This window comes from Oryzias melastigma, linkage group LG7 (genome assembly GCF_002922805.2).
Source record: "Oryzias melastigma strain HK-1 linkage group LG7, ASM292280v2, whole genome shotgun sequence".
In the NCBI taxonomy this organism is placed as follows: domain Eukaryota; kingdom Metazoa; phylum Chordata; class Actinopteri; order Beloniformes; family Adrianichthyidae; genus Oryzias; species Oryzias melastigma.
Window position 1 is genome coordinate 7,956,118 of NC_050518.1, and position 18,934 is coordinate 7,975,051.

An 18,934-nucleotide genomic window follows, 5' to 3' on the forward strand; every position below is an offset into this window, starting at 1 on the left:
TGAAATAAAAATATACAATGCTAACGTTTCTTGATAAAGTTGACATAATGCTTTATGTAAAATATAATGGCATTTTAGTAAAGTTACACTATTGCAAATCAGATCATTTTTATATCTATATTTTTGTATTTTTGTATGTTTATTTTGTCTTTTATTTCTGTGCACAGCTATCTAAAGCGCTTTAAAGTGATGAAACCCAAGGTCTTAAGAAGTTGGTGCAGGCAAATTCTGAAGGGCCTTCACTTCCTTCACACCAGGACTCCACCAATTATCCATCGAGATCTGAAGTGTGACAACATCTTCATCACAGGCCCCACAGGATCAGTCAAGATAGGAGACCTGGGACTTGCTACTCTAATGAGGACCTCCTTTGCCAAGAGTGTTATAGGTAAGCTACAGAGGAAGGCTAATTGCTTCTGTCAACAGCAGCTAAAGAAAATCAACACTTTCAAAATCTGCAAACTGCACCTTCCTCTGCAACCAATGTTCTCACATTTATGTACTTTTAGTTACATTTCTGCTAAATGAAAAAATAAATAATTTATAAGTAGAAGTTGCACAATTTTATTTATGTTTGAGTGGAAGTTTAAGAAAATGAACTTTCTTTTCTAAACAGGAACACCAGAGTTCATGGCTCCAGAGATGTATGAGGAGCATTATGACGAGTCTGTGGATGTGTATGCCTTTGGGATGTGCATGCTGGAGATGGCAACTTCAGAATACCCTTACTCAGAGTGCCAAAACGCAGCACAGATTTATCGCAAAGTTACAAGTGTGAGTGCTACTAGTGTCATTTACTGTCCTAAAATCATTTGTTATCCAGATAAATTGAGTCTCATTTATTCTTTGTTTTGTTAAAAATCATGTCAACTGTTTGACCTGTTTCTTCTATTTTTTGCTACAGGGTATTAAGCCAGCCAGCTTTGATAAAGTAAACGACCCCGAAATTAAAGAGATCATTGAAGGCTGCATTCGCCAGAATAAAAGTCAGAGGTAAACAGGTTTATTTGCAGCATGAGTGTCTGTTGTAGTTGTACCGTACTTGTCATTGACCGTTTTCACTCCACAGACTCTCCATACGAGACCTCCTAAACCACGCGTTCTTCGGGGAAGACACTGGTGTGCGGGTGGAGCTTGCAGAGGAGGACACGGGCATCCAGGACTGCCTTGCTCTACGGATTTGGGTCGAAGACCCCAAAAAGCTAAAAGGGAAGCACAAGGACAATGAGGCCATTGAGTTCAGCTATGACCTGGAAAACGATAGTGCTGAGGAAGTGGCTCTGGAAATGGTGAGGGACAAGATGACTGATGATTGGAAAAAAAAAGTTTAAAAGTCTCCATTGTAATATACGGTTGACCTGGAAAAAAGCTTTAAAAAGTACATCAAGTTTGAGTGTGGAAAATCCATCTTCTCACATGGTGATATCTTCACAATAAGTAGAACTGACATATCAGCACATTATCTCATTACAAGTTGATAGAAATCATATGCTTTAACCCAAGACATTAACATTTTTAGATGCACTATTTTCACTCTAAAAACATCAGGTTAACCCTTTCATGCCTGAATGTATTTCCAATTATATAAAACATGTTCTTTAGTGTTTTATTGCATTCATGGTAATGTTGTCCTGGTACATTGTGAATCAGCGACATATGGAGGAAAAGAAGGTTCATTCAATTTTCCAGCACAATTGAAATTAAATATAATATTCTTAACAGTTGTTCTATGGTTAAAACCCTTTAAACTTTTTCATTTTGATTTATATCTGCTGTCAGATTTGTATAGCCTTTTAATTAGCAGGTGGCTTTCAAATTAGTAGGTCACGTGACAGAACTAGTCAACATCCAGCTTCCTGTTTTCCAGATAATCCTCAGATTTCAGAAGGTCTTTTGTGGATTAGCTTTTAGAGCATACTAAGTGCAGTAGTTAAATAACCACCAACTCCTTCTTTTTCACATTCCTTTTTTCCAAAGGTCAAGTCAGGCTTCTTCCATGAGAGTGATGCCAAGGTGGTGGGGAAATCCATCCGGGACAGAGTCAACCTAATTAAAAAGTCAAGGGAGAGGCGCCAGCAACAACTTCTTCAACAGCAAGTCTTTGAGAGACCAAAAAACTCTACTCTCCCCTCGTGTCCTTTTTCTCATCCTTCTTGCCCGTCTTCGCTGCACGTACCATCTGGGCATGGAGGAGGTGGAGAGCAAGGGCCTGGAGGAATAGTGCAGGAGTCTGAAGAGCTTCCTGAGGTTGACCAGCACGTACAGCAGCAAAGTGTGCTCAGTGGAACCACCCTGAGTCTGCCAGGTGATGCATTTTTACATTAATAAATGATAAAGGTTTGAATAAAACACCTGATATAGTCTAAGAACAAGAAAAAGAACAAAATATCACTTCTGTAAAGGGAATTTAACTTTATGTTTACACTGTGGCTTAAAAAGACGAATGCATTGGGCGTGGCAGCTGTGAATCTTCTACAAGTGGACAGAGCCAGGCATACTCTCTGCAAGGGGAACCATATTCTCTTTCTCAAGTTTCTCTCCCATCAATGACATCTGTGAGTCTGCTTTACTTTAATAATACTTAAGTAAATGTAATTTGTTGGATTGGTTGCACCATGTCTTACTCTTAATGTTTTTGTAGAGCAATGGTGCATCATCTAATTCTCAAGTGCTGCTCTCTGGTGAGAGTGGAAGTGCTCCAAATATACTTCTTGGGCAGAGTGTTGGTATGTCTGCCATGCCCATTGGCCAAAGTGGAGGGGGAGCCATCGGTCAGATCTTTCTTCAGCCCACCAACTTGGTTTCACAGGTATCAGCAAGTTTGTCAGACATGTATTTGGATGAAAAAGAAATAATTTGCACAGCAAAAGAAAACATGCGTTTGTAATTGAGTTCATATGTAAATCATTGCATTGTGTTTTAACACTTTGGCAATAATTCTATGATTCCCACTAATCTCCCATATTTGTGCTCTCCTTCTCCTCCTAAGTAATAACTAAAACTGTGTAACAACAGCAGGTCATCCTGAGAAGGATGGGGTTAACCTTTAAGCAATTGACAAGATTTCCACCTGAAAGTTAGATTGAAGATATTAAGGGGGAACAAAACAATTAAAAAGTTTTATTTGCCCTTTTTATTTGTAATGTGGTTACTTACTCACTTGATTAAGTAGTGCCTGTTCAGTAAAACATTACCTATTGATTTTAAACATTGTGGGGGAATTATGTTCATTCAAATTATGTGTGATCACATTTGTAATTTCCTTGCTGAAACTTATCCCCAAACTAATTTTTGTACTTCTTTCTTTTTCTCCTCCTTCAATTCAAATCATATTTTTTCTTTCTTTGCCTCCGTATAGTCACAAACATTTGAATCAGATGCATTTAAGATGGCTGCCACTCAGTCATACATCCCCCCAGTGTCCCCACAAGCACCCATTAATGCTCTCACCACATCCATGCCGGTCAGTGATCCAACTGGAGTGGCGGGGACCATTGTGCCCCAAGCGCAGCATACCAACCCCGCCGCCACTCCCTTGCCAATCCCTGACATCATCCCTCATGCAGCTCCCCAGCAAACACAGCCTGTCATGATCCTGGAGCAGGCTGTTGTCCCGAATCAAGCCATTGGGATTAATCCACAGACCTCCACATTTCAACAACAGCCAAAACAGCAACTAGAGGCCAAACAGCAAGAACTTAATGCTAGTCAGTTGCCACCAGAAGGACATCAGCAGGGTATTTTAACCTCAGCTGTTCAGAAACATCACTATGAGTCTCTGCAGCAGATCTGTGTACCACATCCTGTTCAGCAAGTCCATCCAGCTTCTCAACAGGTCCCAATGCAAACAAACGCAGAACCTCAAGCTATGTCAGTCCAGCCAGAAGAGTCAACTCAAACATACAAACAGCTACAAGCAGTCGATCCGTGTAACCAAACGATGATCCAATCCCAGCAGCTGCAACAACAGCTTCAGCAGCAGCAAGTTCTGTTGCAGCAGCAGCAACAGCTCGTGCAGCAGCAGCATGCCCTCCTCCTCGAGCAGCACCAGTTATATTTCAAGCAAGGGCTAGACCAGCAGCAACAAAAGGAACTCCTCCAACAACAGCAGCAGGTCCAACTACAACAGCAGAAAGCAATGCAACACAAAAAACTGATGGAGCAACTGCAACAAGGTGTGGTTCCTCAAGAGCAGCAGTCACCATTACAGCCTCAGCTGGATCACCAAAACAGACAAGATGTCACCTTACAGCAACATCAGCAAAGTCAATTTTACCAACTAACCGAGCAACAAAAAGGAGGAGGAAACAATGAAGCAAATATGTTGCTAAATAGTGAACACTTGCAACAAAAAGTTGCTTGTCAACAGCAAAACGAGCAGGTCCAGCAGCAGATGTTAATGCAACAGTTGGAGCAGCAGCACCAACAAACACTAATGCAGCAACATTTGCAACATCAGCTGATTTTGCAGCAGCAGCAGTTGCAGACTCAAGAGCAGCAACAGCTCCAAGAAAAGATAGAGCAGCAAGCTCTTTTGCAGCAACAGTTAGAACAACAGCAACAGGCAGAGATATTACAGCAGCACGCTCTCCTGAAGCAACCTGTTCAAGAGCAGCAGAAACAAGCTGCTCTGCTCCAGCTCCAGCAAACGGAAATTCCAGCGGACAACATCGCCGTGCATATTCATCAGCAGCAAGCTGAGGTGCAACAGATGTGTGTCCCGCAATTAAAAACGGATCAATTAGCGCATCATTCCACTCCGCACCACATGCAAGAGCAACAGCAGGCGGTTGCACAGCATCAGCAACAACTCTCAGTGATGGACCCTTGCCCTCCGTTCAGTGTTGGTGCTGAGGTAGCTCAGCATCAAAGTCACAAAATATCTCAAATCCAAGTCCCCATGACAGTTCAGAGTACACAGAAAACTGTCCCGGCATCTCCTGCAGTCGTCACACAGCAGGGACAAAGTGAGTTTCACCTCCAGAGGCAAGACCAGGCCTCTCTCCAATTTTTAGCCCAGTCAGCACCCCAAACATCTCAACCTGTGGCTGAGGGTTATGTGTTTCCCCCACCTGTGATGATCCAAGGACAAGTGCCAATCAGTCACACCCAGCAGGTTCCTTTGCAAACCACCTACACTGGACCTGCAGCCATCACACAGAGCCAGATATCTGCCCCGCCGTCAATCTACACTCAACCTCTTCTTGCACCCTTTTCTCAGTCCCAACAGGACCAAATAGCAAATCTTGGTAAACAAATGATGGGTCAACAAAACCAGCCTCCAGTTGCTCTTTCTTCTGAAATTAGCATTCAGCAAAATGTTCAAACACCAGAGCTCATCCACCTGCCTCAGTCCTCCCACCAAACCACACCATCACAGAACATGACTCACATCGCTCAACAGCAGGAGCATCATCGACTGGTCCTACAGTATCAGCAGATGATGGATTCACACGTCTCTGTTGGAAGTGCTGGAACTGTAACAGACGCCCTCTCATCGGTACTTGACTCTAAAGCCCTTAATGCCCCTCTTCATCCTGTGCAAGCTAGACAGTTTGGAGCATCAGGCCAAACAACACTATTTCCTGCTCAGCACCAGTCCCCAGGATGCACTGTTGACCCTTTGCTAATTCAGCCAGTTTTCCATTCATTGTTACCTCAATCAAATGACCCAAATCAGCAACATTTAAATAAACCTCCTCAAGTGCAGCAGCCTTCAACTTTACAGATCCCACAGAGCCAGCTGCCCACACAGCTCAGCCCATCGCCCATCCAGCAGCCTCCTCTAATGCAGACCCCACTAGTTAGCCCCATTAATTTGGTTGAGCCCCAGTCACAGAGCAGGGCTCTGCCTCTCTGCAGCCAACTAGCCCCAGGTGCTCCTGCATCTCCACAGCATGAAGCAAAACAAATCTTTCCAGTTCACACCTCCAGTCAAGCTCAACAACACCCTCAAACACATTCACACAATCAGGCCCAAACAGACAAAACAAATCCTGAACTGCTTGTTCTGTCTCATACTTTCTGTCCTGCTCAACCTGTCAGCCCTTCATGTTCCTCAACATCCCTGACATCCCTCCCACCCCAACAATCTGCTGCTGCCTCTGCTGCTGAGCTTTCCACCTTTCTGCCAGCAGCCTTGTTAACCTTACCAGGGCAGTCTGACATTACACTCACCTCCCCACCTGTCACTACACATCACTCGCTTGAGTCTAATGCCTCTAAACAGCTCCAACCCTCGCTGCAAGATTGTGACCTTTCCTTACTGGGGATATCTCAGGTACATAGAGAATAAAAGTTTGCTTTTTTATTTATTTAGTTTTTATGTTGTTGAAATACAGCTGCAGATAATAATAAAAAAAATACTTCTTTTGACTCAAACTCACTAACAAAGATTTTTTTTAATGTGTAGATTTGTTGAAACATACAAAAATGGTTAGAATTATTGGTCCTTTTGAACAAAAATAATATTGTTTGCTAAGTATCATTATTGGCATTTTTTACCCATAAATTACAGTGAAAGAGAACGACAAAACAGAACATTTGACATTAATGTCAGCAGGCTTTTATAGAATTGTTATTGTGACAGCTATAGTTATTCATGTTGATATTTTATTTCATTCAGCCTTGATACAGTTACTGCTTTATAAACTTGTGTTGCTGTTATTGAATTTATTTATGTTATAATCTTACATTTATTTACTTACAATTGTGCAGGATGGTCCAAATGTGACAAATGCAGAACATCATTATTCAACAGGGTATGTATCAGAAAATAACAAAGAAGAAACTAAAATGGAAAAAACAATCTAAACATGTGTTTGTTTTTACTTAAAGAAGTTTCTGATAAAGTTTTGTGCAAATATTTAACATTTATTCTTTTCTCAGCTCTGTTCCAGCTAGTGGCGAGGACCCTGCTCAGTTTTTGGCAAATGGGAAATTGGATAAATCCAAGGGTCAAAGGAGAGCTTCCTGTATGAAACCAGAGAAAAGTTCACAACAGTTTCAAATGAGCATGCTACAGGTAAAAAGAACAAAAACAAATAAAATTAGGAAAACTTTAACATAACAAAATTGATTTTTTTTTGTTTTATTTTACCCTGATAGGTATCTGGGAGTGGAGACAATATGGTCGAATGTCAGCTGGAAACTCATAGCAACAAAATGGTGACATTCAAATTTGACATCGAAGGCGATGCACCTGAGGACATAGCGGATTATATGGTAATTTATTTAGATGTTGCAAATTTGATGTGTTGTATAAGTCTTCCCATTGGCCTTTTACTTATGATTCTGCCATTTTTAGTCAAAATAAATTTAAAAAAAAAAACATTGTCGTTTTCTTGTATATGGATATGTCTTTCATCATGAGAAAAATGCTACGACAAAACTGTGAAAACACCATAAACATGATATTTATTGTATAGTTTAATAACTGTCTTTTGGCTGCGTATTATAGGTGGAGGAGGACTTTGTCTTGGATGTTGAGAAGGAGAAGTTTGTCGAAGAGCTCAGATCAATTGTCAAGAAAGCACAAGAAATTCTTCTGACACATTCCCAGGCATGTTGATTTCTGTCACCTTCTCAATTTGAATGTTTTCATAGCTAAGAAATTTTCCCTTTTTAATGTTTTTCTTTTCTATTCTGTCAGACTGGATCAACTGGCCAGATACATGTGAATACTCCCACAGGCTCAAGTAAGTGGATGGATGTCTACAGGCCATTCATGTCATATTAAAAACTTATTCAAAAGAACTTGAAAGTGAAAATGGTTCCTGGAATGTTTCATGTCTCTATAGAGCTCAATCCTATTTGGAAAAAAATCCCCAAAATGGAAAATTCTGTACATGTTATGATTATTGTGCAACTAATCCAGTGTTGTGGTTTTTCAGTGGACTCAGTGCCCTATTCTTCCCCAGTGGGGCGATGGCGTTTCTTTATTAACCAGACTATTCGACACAGAGACTCTCTTTCCAATCAAGGGGCAGTCACACCACCTCCCACTGCAGAGTCAAAACATCTTCAAGGGAATACAGGTAAACTCTTTCTAAGTTTGTTTAAGTCTTTGTTTTTATTAAAAACTACTAAGGCGTCAGCATAACAAAACTAACTGTGTTTTCTCTGTAGCTGTGGAAAGTGAAGCGTCCCAGATTTTGGAGTCCTTGACTGGAATGACTTCCCCTCCCAGCAGCTCCCCGTCTTCCACCTTGACCCCAGCTCCCACTGTCTCAGTCAATGCCTCAATAACTCCAACAGCCCCAGTCACCACTGCCCCTCAAACCACTGCTGCTGAAACCAGCTGTGGCCCAGCCTCTGTTTCTCACATTGCATTAAGTGGTCTCGAACTTCAGGTGCCCACTTCTGATTGTGCTGAGCAAAACCCCTCTGCTTCTTCAACCAGTTCAACATCTGTTGCTGCTAACATCCCCATCGTGGTCCCTGCAACTTTCCCATCTCCCTCACCCACAGTCGTTCTTCCAAATAATGTCACCCTTCCTGTTATGACTGTTTCCTCCACCATAGCTTCAAGTGTGGGAGATGCAGTATTCGCTGCACTAAAGCCATGCACACCAACAGTGTCTCAATGTCAAGCTGCTTTTTATTCACCACCTTCTGCTACAATTGCCGCTTCTGCATTAAGCCCGCATGGCGTAGAACTACAATCGACTGTCGCTGCGTCAACCACACAGCAGTCACACCTGCAGCCTGCACCAGCTCTGCAACTGCAACTGCAGACGCTGCAATTTGAACAGACACAGCAGCCACCAACACAACAACTAATCCCACATCATCAAGCCTACCCAGATCAGCAGCAAGAAAGAGCTCTGCAACAATCTGTCCTGCAGGTCCTTACTCAATCCAGTCATACAGAAGTATTGCAGCCATCTGCAACACCACAACTACAGCACACAATAGCACAAAATATTAGCTCAGTACCACATCAGCAGACTTCAAAGCAAACCCCAGTTCCTGCTGAGCTAGAACAGCATGTGCAGTCCGAGAAAAATCTGCAGCACTCTGAGCAACAGCACACAATGGTTAAAGGCATGGACACCCAGCACAAGCAGCTGCAGTTTTCGCAGCAAAAGCAGTCATCTTTACAGATGTCAGAGTCAGAAGTGTCCACAGGCGAGACCAGCATCACAGAGGACACAGGCAGCTATTCTGCCCGTTTTCCTGCTTCATCTGATTCCTCCCTACCGCCTCAACAGGCATGCTCGACTGAAGGTCTTCTATCCAATCTGTCCTACAAAATGACGCCATCCCCTGCTCAGCCCTCTTCTGTGGCTGAGTCAGACAGTGAAGGCCCTCCCAAAATCGAATTTGTTGACAACAGCATGAAGACTTTGGATGAAAAGCTGAGGAACGTTTTGTATCAAGAGTACAACAGCGGGGTGGCGTTGGCTGGAACCGCCTCTTTTCTCGCATCAACTGCCTCCACATCAGCTGGTGGTGACGAGTCATCTGAGCCCCAGTCAATCCACCACTTATCTTTTGCCCCACCTGCCTCTTCCTCAGATACTTCCCCCCATTCCTCGTGCTCTACCACATCCTCCCCTACCTCCCGTTCTTCTTCCACTTCTCCTGATCCTGAGAGATGTGGACGGGCAGGAGAACCTTCTTCAGAAGTGCCCAACCCTGTGGAGCAGCAGCCCGGGCCATCCCTTCCCTCGGCCTCTGCCTCATCTGCCCTTCCTACTTTTCCACTGTCTCTCAGCCATGAAGGTCCTGCTGGCTCCCTGCAGTCACCTGTACCAGGAACCCCAACTGTTCTTGTGAGTAAATGTCTCTCAGATATCTTCCTCTATGTACTGAGTTTATTTTATTTTAATCCCGTATTTCGTTAGGGAAATTTGCCTCCATTATGTTCTCTTGTAAAGTGTCTATTTATCATATTTAAATGTTAAAGTCTCTCTAAGTCCCTTTTTTACGTCTCATCTCCATGCAGTCGTTTTAACTGTCTTAACTGTTCTAGGCTGTACCCTCACATTCTGAAACCAGTGCCACTGGAGACGCGTCTTCGTCCCCCAATCAGCAAGCCATCTCCTGTCGGCATGGACAGCAGCAGCACAATGCAGGAGGTGGATATTTTGGCCTAAACCTGACATGTCCTAGTATCAGAAATCCCGTTAGCAAGAAATCCTGGACTCGAAAATTCAAAAACTGGGCATGTAAACTGCGCCACTCCACCAGCTTGTTCAAGAAGCCCAGGGTTCTTCAAGGTAGCGTCCTTTTAGAGGTCAAGAGCGAAAGAGAGCGAAAGAGAGAGAATGGATTGTTGGGTCATGGACCTAAGTCTAATGCCTAATAATAGTGTTAACATAGTAACATCAGTATTTTTACCTTTAAGAATTAACAAAAGAATAAGTTATTAGATGACAGTGGAGTTAGGTAAAGACATTTTTTTTGCTAGTTTTTTTATAATTTGTTTTGCTAGTCAACCATAGTCGCCATGTAAGTCATTGTTAACGTCAAAGCATGCAGGTGCATCTCAATGAATTAGAATATTACCAAAAAGTTTTTTTTTTATTATTATTATTTTAAACAAACAGAGATAACTACAGATTTACAAACATTTTAACTTGAAGCCCAAATAGAGTTTAGGAACTCGGCCAGGAGTGAACTTCTGCAGGATTCTCTGCTATATCCAGAATACACAGCCAATGTCAAAAAGTGTTTTACCTGAGCTAAGATCAAAAGTTGGGTTGTTTCTCAGAAGTTCAAAGTCCCTTTTTAGGATTAAGAATATGGTTTGGAAATCAGTTACCAACATAATGAGGAAATAAAGACACAAAATCCATGTTTCTTAAAGTCCCGCTCCAATCATATTTTTAACTATTGTAAAATCGTTCCCAGTGATCATTTGCAACAAAAAAATGGGCAATAATATAGGACCTATTCAGCTGTTCGGAGCAACATTATTTTGCCAATCAATTTTTAAAAACTTAATTCTCACTTACACTGACCAACTTTATAAAGCACTCGTTTCATTTTCCATCACAACTTGGTAAACCAACAGACTCACTTAATCCACGACCCACGCATTCTCTTTGATCTATCACCTGCTTGATTTCTAGTTGGCTCTGTTGAAATCTTTAATATTGGCCTTAATTTGGTATTTTTTAGTCAATCACGCAATTTTCTATTCAGCAGTATGTGTTTTTATTACAAAGCAGGGTATTTTACAATATTACACAGAGACTCAGTTAAGACTGAGCACTATAAAGAATAAACAGTAGGACACCACACTCAATAATACTGACAAATTCAGAGTAATATGAGTTTCCAAAACACACCAGACCAGGAGTGTCACAAACAAATTCCCTTCATGCCATGCAACTCTCTTAGTATTTCAACCAAAAGGATGCTCTAAGAAGGATTTAGGGGGTCTGATGTTCAACATTTTAGTTTTTCTAATACTTCTGGGTTAGATTTTTTTTTTATTATTATTATTATTTATCACAAAAATACAATACTTAATCAAATATACAGGTTTGTGTGTAATGAGTTTACAGTTTAATTATTTAATAAATTAATTTCACTTCTAATCATTATGAATCAACTTTTGAAAAAAATGGTAAATTATTGAGATGGACCTGCACGTAACTGTTTGTGTATTATTTCCGTCTAAATTCCTTTATTATTATTATTTTTCGTTTTTTTTTTTTCTTTTTGCACTTTTTTATTCAAATGCAATAATTATTGAGAGTAGTATTGATACTTTATTAAAAAGGGAGAAAAAAAAACTTTCTATTAGATCTGACAAAAACTCACTTTGTCTTGTGTCCAGAACGTATCCCCTTCCATGTCACCCTCTGTCATTGCCCCAAGCCCACAGGCCCGACTAACAGCAGCAACCGCTCGTCCTCATCCCACCGGGTGGCTCAGTGTAGACAGCACCATGCAAGACACGACTTTACTCAGATAGGATTGGAGCGGAGAAGCTAAGCTGAAATGAGACCAGTCAGTTCAGAATACGTGTGCACTTTTTCAATAAGCATGAGTAGTTCAGCATTGTGCTGTGACATGATTTATAGATATGTATTTATGTATATATAAAATATTTTTTATTTAAATTGTACTTTTAGAAATCAAATAGCATTCAAAATATTTTAGAACAACCCTGTTTCTAAAGATTCTGTCACATTGTATGAAATGCAAATATAATATAATAATTGACATTTAATTTTAGGTACATTTTCAATTGTTAATTTTTATTTAATGCCAGATATACATTTTTTAAAAAGTGCGAAAAAACTGGGATTTTTTCATTTTTCCAAATGTATAAAGTTAAGATCAGAAAGTTTATCCATTTATTTTATCAGCGTAAATTTATAAAACAGATTTAGTGCAAGTTGGATGGCAAAAAGCTTCCAATAAATAATGGAACTTTTTACCTTTAATTACTTTAATACACATGCTATGAATAATCTCCAAAGCATCAATCATGAAAATGCTAAATGAGTAATAGCCTGTCTTTTCGTTGCTTTCTTATCTTAGACATCAATCAAATCTACAATATTTTTAGTGTAATTTTAAGTCAGTATTTTTCAGGAAAAGCCCGTTTGTCTTGCTAAATAATGAGATAGGAAGAGGACTGGTGTTTATACAAGTTACATAAAGAGAAAAATTTGTTTTTAACTACTTTACCTTTTAATGCCTGCTTAATTTTACTCATTTGTTTCCTATTTTACTATACTTTTTTAGATATATATGTCTTTATTTTCATCATTTTGTTTGTCTTTGTTCCCAGTCAGAAATGTGACATAAATAATTTACACTCTTTTTTCTGTTTGTATTTACTCCTTGTGATGTGTGCTCACATTTTTGGAAACAGGGTTATTAGCAGTGCACACTAGTTAGGCCCTAAAGGTTGTTCCGAACGTGTCCATTGGTAAAGTTTTTATTTGTCTGAGCTTTTTCATGCTGTTGCTGTATTCATCACTGTTGCATGTCTTTGTGTTTATTTGTGTTTAGCAGCTTAAATAGCATTAAGAACCCATATATTAGCATCTGTGTTTTATCTTGTCTTCTAAACAGATAACTACTTATATATAACCAGTGGAAGACAGATTGATTGATTGTTTATGTATAACCTGTATAATGCTACTTTTATCTAAATGCAAAGTTTCTTTAGTTGACCTGGGGCCAGGTCTGAAGCTTTGTTTGCTCTATGTGTGTCAGTGCTGAGTCAGTAAGAATGAGTGAGTGGACCATGGGTGGGATGCATTGTTTGTAGCATCTATTTCACTGTGTGATTTTGTTTAATGCAATGGCTTTGGTTGTTTTATTTTTTTCAAACAAGCATTTTCAACTCTTTCTCAAAAACATTGCAAGTAATTAAGTTGATGTGTGACGATGATGAGTGATTTTAACCATGTCTTTTTGTGTTTGTGTCCCACTTTTGTCTGTATGCATTTGTTTGTGTCGCTCTGCATTTTTCTGTGCTTGTCATTCACATCCTTCTTTGTGCATTTGTGTCTGCGTTTTTTTTCTTTCTTTGGCATCCCTTTTTTTTGTTTGTTTTTCATCCCTATCTCTTTATCAGATGAACATTCAAGCAGTCAGGTACTTGATGATGAGAAAAAGGCTCTCCCACCAGATCTGCCTCAGACTTGCAAAGGGCGGTTTCAGGTACTTGTAAAATTTCTTCTTTCACTTTTTATGAGTTTGATTATGCAGCAAATCATCCCCTCTTCTTCTGTCATCAGGTGACTTTGGTGCCACAGAGCCCACCCCCAAAAGAGGTGGTATCAGAGCGGGTTACTACTCACAGGAAAGTGGGACGATTCTCGGTGACCCAGACTGAGACCAAAAGAGAAGACAGGCAGACTGACAGTTCACCCGTGTCTCCTGATTTGGAAAGAGAGCGAAGGAAATGCCGGGTGAAGGAAGGAGACAGAGAAGAGAGTAAGAGAGCCCCATCTATAGCCCACCTGTCTCGGGTTCTTGGGCACAGCCACTCACAGCTCAGCAGCAGTGATGATGATGTTGAGAGCGAACTGGAGAATGAAGAGCTGAGAAAGGAACTCCACAAGCTCAGAGAGAAGTAGGTCACAAAAGGGAATGCCTTTTACGTATTCTACAAAACACTTTCATTTTCTTTAAATAGCATTCTTTGGTTTCTTGTAACATATCAAACGTTTTCATCTGTAGGCACATTAGAGAAGTGGTTTCCCTTCAGGCCCAACAGAACAGAGAGCTTCAGGAGCTGTACAGAAAACTTCGATCTCTAAAAGACCAAAGACAGAGTCTGCCAGCCTCCCTGTCCCGAACACCTCCTCTTTCCACACTTCCCACCGTTCTATCTCAACGCAGACCCAAGTCAACCAAAACCAAGCCGCGGCCCCGCCCTCATTCTCTGATGGATAATAATGGACTTCCACATTCTGGTCAGTCTTATCATTTTGCTTTATCATACTTTTATTTGGAACAATGTACGCTGATAAACTATTAGATCTGTTTCAGATCATGAAACAGCATTACAGCTTTAGTAAAATTGTGTTCAAAAAACAAAAAAATGATTGGATTTGCATTTATCTGTGATTGGGTGCACATTGTAAACTTTTTTTTTACTGTTTTCTTTAATTTAATAGAAGTTTCCTAACTTCTTTAATTTTGAGATTAAACAGCTAGGATCCAGTTTCAGTATTAGTGAGATAAAAAATCATTCCATTTTTAGACATTCATGCTGTTATATAAAGTTTAATAGTGTTTGATGGGCATCTCTATGCATAGTGTTAATTCATTTTTTTGGACAAAAAATGTAACATTGGAATTGTACAGCTTGGATTTTAACATTTCTTACTGGTTTGTTATGTTTTGTTAGTTTTATCATTTGTGTTTTATTATATTTTTTACATTACATAAGATTTTTTTTTCATTGTAGTTAATTCTAAGATCAGGTATCAAATAAATTCCCTTGATTATATAATTAAACAGTTTTTGCCATTCATAAAAGTCAAATGTTGTTGTTTGCTTTTTCCTTATACAAACAATAATGTGATTGGAGGAAGTGAAATCTTCACGCCAGGACTTTTTCATTTGGCCATTTAGCAAATGAGGTGTTCAACGTATTGCTACAAATCCCTCATCTTTGGAATACATTATATTCAGTCACTATTAACAGATTCTGTTAAAGACTAACTCAACCATGTCTCTGTAAGTCTGACTTATCTATTCTTTATGTTTGTTTTATCCTTCAGGGTTTCAACATTCAAGTGGTTTTTCAGGCAGTGCAGAGGGAAGACTGTCCCCTCTCTGCAAACCAGAACACTGCACTTCACTTTCCGTTAAAAGAGGTAAAAACCGTCTCAATGCTGCTAAACCGGAAATCTCATGACACAATTAATATTATAAGCTTTGTTTTTTTTTCATCACAGATCAGAGTCCTTCAAAGAAAAGCACATTCACAGACGAACTGCACAAGCTCGTGGATAACTGGACGAAGGAGTCGGTGGGCACTGCTCCACCCAAACCGTCTCTGAATCAAATCAAGCAGAGTCAGCAGGAGCAGGGAGGCTGGAATCAGTCATCAGAGGTGAGACTCATCATCATGCAATCCAAAATTATTTTTGCCAATTTGATCTTTTATCATGAATGTGGATTAATTTTGGTTTGGCAAAAAAATTAAATATTTTAAAAATGATCATACAATGTTATGAAATAGTCAGATATGTTTTAGTTTAAAGAGAGAGAATAAGACAAATATTTTCTGGATATTTTGATAACAGACATTTGCTTAAGAAGCTAGCAGTTGTTTTCCATCAATATTCATTGACATAATGATTCCAGGGGGCTCCACCAGGTTGGTTTCCTACGGGACTGCTTAATCCTCCAGCAGGACTGAAAGCGGGAGACTCCTCTCATTACCCAGCTGGAGATAACCTGCCCTCCCCAGGAGCTGCGCCCCTTCAAATGCACATGGCTCCAGCTCAACATGTGCAGCAAAGCATACACCACCATCAATCTCTTCAACAAATGACTTATCAGCACTCCCCCATACACCAGCAAATGCTGCAGCCCCAGATGCAAACTCAAATCCACACACTGGCACAGACACCAACAGCTGCCCAGCGTCCCTTCTCACCTCATTATAGTCAACCTTTGCTGCCTTCCCAGACGCCCACGTCACCTGGGTCCACAACCACATCTCTGCTGCCCGGCAGCGGTACCACAGTACCCAATGATAGCACCGCTACGACAGCAGGGCCCTTCTGTTCCTGTTCCCCGTCGTCTTCTACCTGTTCTCCAACTTGCTCAATTGCTGCTCTACCTTCCAGTGCCAAAATTCAACAAACGAACCCCACCTCTACTCTTCCTCTGTGACAGACAAACACAAGATCAACTTTAAGGTCTTAGGAGAGGAATGCCCTTCGCTTAAATATACAAAACAGGCCATTTATTTAGTGCCAGATGTTTGTGTGAATGACATGAGACTATGTAAAAGACAGGAAGCAGATGTACATACAGTGATATTTATGAAACACAGTTGCTGGGGTTTGTGAATGAAAACGTTTGGATGTCTTGACGTCTTAAATATGTGTGTGTTCATGGTGTGTTTGAGTGTTTTTGTACAATGTTTAAATACATATCACTTTTTTTCATTCAAATTTCCCAAACCAGACAAAGATAAAATATTTTAATGTCGGCCTTTTTGTTTTAATTAGTCAATTTTAGCAAAGAAAGGACGGAGTTTTTAAAGTGCAATTAGTAAAGGTGATATAAACTGATCAGCACACGTTGATTTGTCTGTAAGGCATACACTTTTTTGTACAGGCACAATATCCAAAGGGGATAGCAATTTTTTCATGCTATTTGAAAAAAAGCATGTTTACAGGAAAGGATGCTTCAACCTGAGGACATCTGTTTCCACAGCAGTGTTGTGTATGATGCAGCAAGTGCTTTGTATTGTTTTGTGTTTGTAACAGAAATAATCAGAAAAGTTCCTCTTGTGACCGCAACGTGGAACATGCTGTGTGTGTTGAGTTGGTATAAAACTACTCTCAGCCTTAGACTGCATGGCCTTATGACTAAATTTACTGGCTGAGGAAAAAAATACTTGCACTTGCTGTATATTCACGACTTTCACAGTGACCACACAGCAGCCGGCAGAGATAATCAATCATGGTTCAATTTGCTTTCAGTATTATGTATTCATTGGCTTTGGGGTGTAGGGAAAGCCTGTTGAAGCTAAGACAGTCCTCATTTGACCCAAAGCAGAAAGAAGCATATTTAAAAAGTATGACTGGACCGTATGCTTTTACACGTGGATATTTCCTTTCTGTCTGAGCTCAGCAAAACATTTTTTTAAGCCAAGTTACTGACTGAGGAGACCATCCCTGTTGCCTTTTCAGTTGACAGCATTGTTTGCAAGTGTGAGTGTATAGTTTTATGTGATAGTCTCATGGTGTATTGAACTTTGAATTGAAAAAAGGATTTCTTTTATTCAAAGCAGCCTCTCAGATGTCACTGTATACAGGCGGAAATGTTTACTCTTGCTATGCTCTCAAATTTCTCCTTTAAGAGACAAACACGGAGATTTTAGATCTTACTGTTTGTAAGTTTGATGTTTAGCACTGCTGTGAGATCCTCACACACCTACCTAGCTAGTAGCTTTTTTTTTTTTTTGCATTCCTTCTTTTCCTGTGAAATTTGTAGTGTTTGACCATCAGCCTTTTTACTGAGAGTGTGGGCCATATCTGTGCTGGAAACACATCTCTAACATTTTCACTCTTTAGTTCTAAATACATTTGTAGACAAACAACAGAAGGTCAAATTTCAGCAACAGATCTTAGTACAATTCAGTTGTTGGCTTACAAGCTAATTTAGCCATACATTTTCTTGACCATTAATGGTTGAGCTGCAATTCTTTTTTGTAATTAATAACTTGTAGTCAAAGCAGCATTTCTGTTTGATTAGTTGTTAAAGCATTTTTTTGGCACAGAAAACAAGAGAAAACAAACATAAACTTGCGTTTTTTTTTTCTTAAATAAACCTAAATTACGAATTAAATTTTTCTGTACTTTTTTCTGAAAATGTTCACAGAATATAGTTCATGACTAGTGCAGGTAAAATATCAACCTGTCATGTCTGACTCTAACATTTACCCAATAAGCTACACTGTAATTGTCAAGCTTATAAAGCTAACTTTGTCATTGAAGTGTTACCAAAATGTTATCTAAAAGATGACACTTATTTTTGTATTTTGGAATGACGTTGTACAGATTGTAAAATTCTGTTCCCATCACTTTATTTCAAAGGTTATTTAAAATTTGAAAACACTGGTCTTCATCTGTGTTTACATAGGACTCCCTGTCTTTATATACCTCTAAGACTACTGGCAGAAAAGGTTTTTATAGTTATTTCCTGATCATTTTGCCCCCTTTTTTTACACCCTTTACAATGATGTTATAAGAAATTATATAAGAGAATGTCACCAGCATTCCTGCTGCACTAACACTATACTGAAATTAAAACAACAGTAATCTGGGGAGTCCTAAAATGGCATTGCACATTGGTAACCATTCATAAACGTATATATGAGAATGAAGAGAAGAAAGAAATTAAAGTATGTTGCTGATGATTTAGCCTATGTAAATTGTATTTTTTTTTTTTGTAACTAATCAAAATAAATGCTTTGACTTGGCAAATGGGGTGCTTGTGCTATTGGCTATTTTTCAGATTTGGAGGGTGGAAAAGCTGATGCTGCTCAAGAGGAATACCTGAGTGTTTGTTTGGAACTTTACAGCCAGATCCCTGCAGATCACTTACGATGGTAAACCTCAACCAGAAGATATACGTCATTACATAAGTTATTAGTTTTACACAAACAGCCCGATCTACAAAATAACTTGTATTCCCAAATTGGCCGTAGTCTGAAGTACTGTACTGTAGTTATTTTTCTTCTTGTATAGAGATTTCCACACACAAA

The 18,934-nt window shown here is 39.7% G+C and overlaps 1 protein-coding gene across 1 annotated transcript in view; it reads left to right on the top strand.

Moving 5' to 3' along the window:
• Positions 1–18,657, top strand: part of si:dkey-151g10.3 (serine/threonine-protein kinase WNK3) — a gene marked incomplete at its 5' end in the record, with an annotated part of 30,679 nt that extends 12,022 nt beyond the window's left edge. Inside the window, 22 exon segments of the mRNA XM_024292125.2 lie at positions 168–388; positions 617–774; positions 905–993; positions 1,070–1,289; positions 1,978–2,305; positions 2,440–2,555; positions 2,642–2,809; positions 3,359–6,280; positions 6,718–6,761; positions 6,889–7,024; positions 7,108–7,224; positions 7,460–7,561; positions 7,652–7,697; positions 7,893–8,036; positions 8,128–9,776; positions 9,977–10,223; positions 13,550–13,635; positions 13,713–14,050; positions 14,158–14,393; positions 15,207–15,302; positions 15,384–15,541; positions 15,796–18,657. Of these exon segments, the coding sequence (XP_024147893.1) occupies positions 168–388; positions 617–774; positions 905–993; positions 1,070–1,289; positions 1,978–2,305; positions 2,440–2,555; positions 2,642–2,809; positions 3,359–6,280; positions 6,718–6,761; positions 6,889–7,024; positions 7,108–7,224; positions 7,460–7,561; positions 7,652–7,697; positions 7,893–8,036; positions 8,128–9,776; positions 9,977–10,223; positions 13,550–13,635; positions 13,713–14,050; positions 14,158–14,393; positions 15,207–15,302; positions 15,384–15,541; positions 15,796–16,329 (8,155 nt within the window). The 3' untranslated portion in view covers positions 16,330–18,657.
• Positions 18,658–18,934: the final 277 nt, after the last annotated feature.